The sequence below is a fragment of the Triticum dicoccoides genome, chromosome 3A (genome assembly GCF_002162155.2).
Source record: "Triticum dicoccoides isolate Atlit2015 ecotype Zavitan chromosome 3A, WEW_v2.0, whole genome shotgun sequence".
NCBI classification, from domain to species: Eukaryota; Viridiplantae; Streptophyta; class Magnoliopsida; order Poales; family Poaceae; genus Triticum; species Triticum dicoccoides.
Window position 1 is genome coordinate 629,448,003 of NC_041384.1, and position 5,259 is coordinate 629,453,261.

Consider the following 5,259-nt stretch of genomic DNA (forward strand, 5'->3'; position numbering starts at 1 on the left):
AAGCTGGACTGGACTATTTCTTCATTAATTAGCACCAGATCCCAATATGAGGAGACAAGGCAAGATCGATCTAAATCTGAAGATATTTGCGGCAGATTGATTCCGCTGCGGCTTGAAGACTAGCAGGTCGGCGGTATATGCTCTCTAGCTTGCCGGTGTTAGTACTTAGCTGGCCGCCGTCCGGATGTGGCCGTGTTGCTCGGCCGTCCGCCGCCGTCCTCCTTGCCGGTTGCATCGTTCTGTGTGAGAGTAGGGGATGGATGGATATGGGCTCGGTTTTGTCCCTAATTTCTACACGGAGGAGCAACGTGAGCGATCGAAAGAAAGCGAGCGAATAGTTGCTGAATCGCACGTCGTTCACGCCAGGGGAGTTTTCCAAGAGGTCTGACTTCTTTTTTCTTTTCCTGTGAAACATGAAGGAAAGGAAGAAATCCTATACATAAATAAGATTCTATTCCTTTGAACCAAAGGTCATCAAAGGATTTTTTTTCTACAAAAATTCCATCCTTTAAAATTTCCTTATAGAAATCCTATGAACCAAAGGAGATCGATGATTTATTGAAATCAAACAGGCCCCAAGCAAGCGCGCAAAGGCACAGGTGACAGGACCCTTGCTTCGACGAGTGCGTGCGTACAGCCGTCAAAGCCCTCTGCCCCCGTCAAACAGAAACAGGGGTGCGCTCGCCCACCTAATCCTAAATCCAAACAAATCCGGCTCCTCTCAAATCCCCGGTTCTCCATCCGTCCATCCCTCCCCTCCCCCCTCCTCTCCTCTCCCCCGTCTTATTTACCGAGCGATCCCCGCAGCGAGCTAAACCCTAGATCCTCCGCCCAACCGCTAAAACCCTAGCAGGCCAAGGTACGGCTCCTCCCCGCCCCCTCTCGCGCTCGCCTCCCATGCTGTACGGATCGAACCAGCTCGTTTCTCGAACCCTAGTGGCGGACTAATCTGTTCTTCGTTGGACTGCTCTTGTGTTGCTGCCTTCGGTTGCAGCTCCTGCGTCTGGGGGAAGGATGGCCGAGCCCTCCAGAGTGATCCACATCCGGAACGTCGGGCATGAGATCTCCGAGGTGAGTGAATCCTGGCCCCCCTTTTCCCGAGCTGCTCGGCGGAATTCCTCGCCCGGATGGCTCTGTTGTCCGGTTCAAAGTTTGATCTTTTCGGTCTTCTCGTTGCGTGCAGACCGACCTGCTCCAGGTGGTGCAGCCGTTTGGAGCGGTCGCCAAGCTCGTCATGCTGCGCACCAAGAACCAGGTGCCCTGTCGGTCTCATCCTAGGTGGGTGCGCGCTTGCAGTTTTGTGTGATTCTAATGTGGCGTTTGTGCCGCTGCTACTGCAGGCCCTTGTCCAGATGGAGGACCTGTCTGCTTCAATTAGCGCCATCCAATACTACACTACGATTCAACCTAGCGTGAGGTAATCTTCTTCTTGGACCTGATGTGGGTGCGTCCTAAGATTTTCCTCTTTGTGCTTCACTGTCAGCCGTTTTTCTGTCTTTAGAGTTACTTTTTGAGTTATGTTTCTGTGTGTTGCTTTTATTATCCACAATAGCGGAGAGTTATGTCATTGTCATACTTAATGTTGTTATGCTTCCATTAATTTTTTACTTAACGTTGCTATGCTTCCATTATAATTTACAAAATCAGATAGTGATGTCAGTTTTCATGCCATATCAGGGGAAGAAACGTATACTTGCAGTACTCATCTCACCAGGAACTGACTACTGATCAGAGCTCTCATGGACGGAATCCTGATCAGGTACATAATTATCCAGTTGCACTTTGGGTTCTATACTCTATTAGCATGATTGCTCTTCTATAGGTAATCAGCAGTTTTGTGCATTTCTGTAATCTATGATCTCTGCATGTAAACATATTGGCCTGTTTTCATTCCTTCTATTTAGAGTGTGGGTTGCTCTTCTCTAATATAACATTGTGGTTTCTTGCTTCACGGTATATACCAACCTAAATGACCAAGAGTTCAAAAATGAGCAGCTGGCTTTTCAAAAATATTATATGCACAATGTAATGAGGTACTGATGCAAGAAAAAAAATCATCATTTTCTTAGAAAAGATCATCACACATTAGAAAGTTAGGTGTCCCTTATTCAGAACTTTGAAGCTTATAAGCTCTTACCAAACTGCATATGATGGTTTAGTTGCATACTTGCATCCATTTATCAGTTAGTAGTGTATCTTTTGGGCCTTGAATTGTTCGTTGTGATATACATTCTTGGACATAATGTGTATGTCTTCCCATGAAGTAGGTGCTAGCTTGCTCAAATCTATTTTTATTGTTCGGGCCTTTCATAGTGTGCTGCTAAAAAAATTCTTTTATCGTGCCAGCAACCATGTAATATTACTGTTACTGATTAATTAAGAAATTAAAAGAAAAGTCAAATAAGTCATTAAATATAAAATGTTCTAACTTTTCATACTGTTGTTATTTTCACCTATTTTTTCATCATTTGCTGTAGCTTACTGATTTAGTTTACATGCTCTCTCTACTCTCTTCTATTCCAACTAGATACCTATTCTTCTCTATTCATTCTTCTCTCTCTCTCCTCTATTCTTTCTCGGTACTCGTCTGCTGCTGGGCCTCAGGATGAACCCAACCGAATTCTCTTAGTTACCGTTCATCATATGCTCTATCCTATGACCGTCGAGGTGCTTCATCAAGTGTTTTCTCCTTATGGATTTGTGGAGAAGATTGTCACATTTCAAAAGACTGCTGGTCAGATTCTTCCCGTCTCTAATTCTCACTCTTCTTGTATTGCATGCATGCTTATTTTCTTCTTAGTATCACGCAATTGACGATGTGTTTTTCATGTTGCTTTCAACTGCATATATTTTTTAAAAATCTAGCCATTTCCTAGCACAGTAGAACCTATCCTTTTCCACTAGAATTATCAATAAGTTGCCACATGTTGAATAGAAGGACTCGTATTTGCTATTACAGTACTCATTTTTGGTGATGTAGGTTTTCAAGCCCTTATACAGTTTCAGTCACGCCAGAGTGCAATACAAGCAGCTGGTGCTTTGCATGTAAGTCTCCTGTTGCATATACAACTTTCAGAACTTAATGTCCAGATGCTTTTGCTATGAATCTCTTGACATCCACCAAAATAAATAATTTCAGGGACGGAACATTTATGATGGTTGCTGCCAGCTAGATATTCAGTACTCAAAGTATGTCTTCAAGCAGTTCCCCTGTTTTTCTTTGTAACATTTAATTCCTGAGCCTGATCTTATTTTCTTGAATTCCCAGTCTCAGCGAGTTGCAAGTTCACTACAACAATGATAGATCTAGGTAATATGACTTATTTTTTATAAGTTTGGTTTGGTTTATTTTTTATTAGTTTGGTTGAGCAGCTAGTAGAAGTTGCTTCCATCCATAATAGATTCAAGCACATTATGGTTTCTCAAGTGAATATTGTATGTAATTATACATTTATTTTATTCCTTGTTATATATAGATTCTGAAAGCCGCTTATTTCTGTTGTTCTTCCTCAGAGATTTCACAAATCCATCTTTGCCCACAGAGCAACGCCCAAGATCCTCTCAGGTAGTTATTTACTCCTTCGTGTCTTCTATTATTGTTTCTACTATCTAATGTTTGTTGCATTTTTGTTTGGATCATTTGAGTGCGTAAGCTAAGTATTAAGCCTCTGTTTTGTCTATTACTTTGAACAGCTTGGTTATAATGATCCTAGCCTTTTTGGTTTCCAACAGCCTGGAGGTAAGACATTGCAATTTTCCTTCACATTTTTCATTATTCACTCTGGTCATCTTATTAAAAGTATATTAACTTCTTTCCTTCAATCTTCTTTCCGGGCTACAGCTGCATATGGACAGGTTTGTATTTTTTCAAGTCGTCCCAATTCTGCACTGTGTTAGTTTTTACTGCTTCATTCTGTGCTTTGCTAAACGATATCATTATCTCACATAAAGCATCTGCTTTTGCTGCTACGATGTTTTTATATCTGATGGGGCAGGCTGCAGTGATTGCTGCTGCATTTGGCGGAACATTGCCTCCTGGAGTGACTGGTACCAATGATCGCTGCACACTTATAGTTAGCAACTTGAACAGTGATGTAAGTAAGACATAACTTGCCATGCACTCTCCAAGTTGTTCAAATCATAATTATCTCGTTTATCTTACCTTTATCTGCAGAAAGTCGATGCGGATAAGCTCTTCAATCTATTTTCTATTTATGGAAATATAGTGAGAATCAAGGTACTCCGCAACAAGCCAGACCATGCCCTTGTCCAGATGGCTGATGGGCTTCAGGCTGAGCTTGCTATACACTATTTAAAGGTACTTTGTGGTCACTCGACTCCTACCTTAGTTCATTCATTCGTCCTACCTCATTATGTGTTTGTGGTATATATCACCCTTGATACCATTGGAATTTATTTCCTACTACAGGGAGCAATGTTACTTGGGCAGAAACTGGAAGTGAACTTCTCTAAGTACCCGAGCATTACCCCTGCTCCTGATGCACATGACTACTCAACCTCCAATCTTAACCGGTTCAACAGTAATGTGGCTAAGAACTACCGCCATTGCTGTGCTCCAACCAAGATCATCCACATCTCAGCGCTTTCACCAGAGATATCCGAGGACACGATCCTTGAACACCTAGGTGAGCATGGCACCATCGTCAAGTCAAAGCTGTTTGAGGCGAGTGGCAAGACGCAGGCTCTTGTGCAGTTTGAGAGCGAGGAAGAGGCGACCGAAGCGCTGGTCTGTAAGCATGCGAGCAAGCTGGAGGGATCCACCATTAGGATTTCTTTCTCCCAGATGCAGAACATATAGCAGTTCTTCCTGGAAAAAGTGTGATGGCCCCTCTTTCTTTCTAAACTTTTCAAGTTTGTTATGTGGACCTGTCTTTGTTTGCCCCATGACCAAGGATTGTTGCCTGTATCTTGTGTGATGGTTGTAAACTGCTGCCAGCTCATCTGTATCGTTTTAGCCTGCTATGGTTTGCTTCCGAGTTACCTGTTCATTTGCAATCGTGGATTCTTTTGCAATTTTATGAGTCGTTGCTTCTCTTCCTAGTAATGACTTCTTTTTAATAATAAATGTACTAGTGATCTAAATGCTCTTATATTAGTTTATGGAGGGAGTAGTAATGTATTGCTGAGACAATAAATATTTAAACCATATTCCCTTCAAGCCATAAATTAGACCAGCCAAATGTGAATTATAATTTATGATCAAAGTTTGATTTTGAAAAGTGTTGTGCGCCTTATGTA

At 42.2% G+C, this 5,259-nt stretch overlaps 1 protein-coding gene across 2 annotated transcripts; it reads left to right on the forward strand.

Moving 5' to 3' along the window:
- The first annotated feature begins 688 nt into the window (after positions 1-688).
- On the forward strand, positions 689-5,016 carry LOC119269720 (polypyrimidine tract-binding protein homolog 3-like). 2 transcript variants are annotated; one of them, XM_037551620.1, is made up of 15 exons: positions 689-859; positions 995-1,071; positions 1,184-1,255; positions 1,341-1,417; positions 1,678-1,759; positions 2,605-2,734; positions 2,981-3,045; positions 3,140-3,189; positions 3,269-3,310; positions 3,514-3,565; positions 3,694-3,739; positions 3,842-3,855; positions 3,996-4,094; positions 4,175-4,318; positions 4,430-5,016. In XM_037551620.1, exons 2-15 carry the CDS (start codon positions 1,015-1,017, stop codon positions 4,817-4,819), a joined length of 1,320 nt encoding a protein of 439 aa, XP_037407517.1. In that variant the 5' UTR covers positions 689-859; positions 995-1,014; the 3' UTR covers positions 4,820-5,016. The 2 variants fall into 2 exon arrangements, with proteins under 2 accessions (XP_037407517.1, XP_037407518.1); XM_037551621.1 differs by lacking the exon at positions 689-859 and having other exon boundaries at positions 996-1,071; positions 4,175-5,016.
- Positions 5,017-5,259: the final 243 nt, after the last annotated feature.

Bases quoted from the DNA above. Each gene is read 5' to 3' on its own strand.
- LOC119269720 (XM_037551621.1), top strand. From the start codon at position 1,015: ATGGCCGAGCCCTCCAGAGTGATCCACATCCGGAACGTCGGGCATGAG. The intron at 3,046-3,139 runs GTAAGTCTCCTG...AAATAATTTCAG, and splicing joins AAGCAGCTGGTGCTTTGCAT to GGACGGAACATTTATGATGG. The intron at 4,095-4,174 runs GTAAGTAAGACA...CTTTATCTGCAG, and splicing joins TTAGCAACTTGAACAGTGAT to AAAGTCGATGCGGATAAGCT.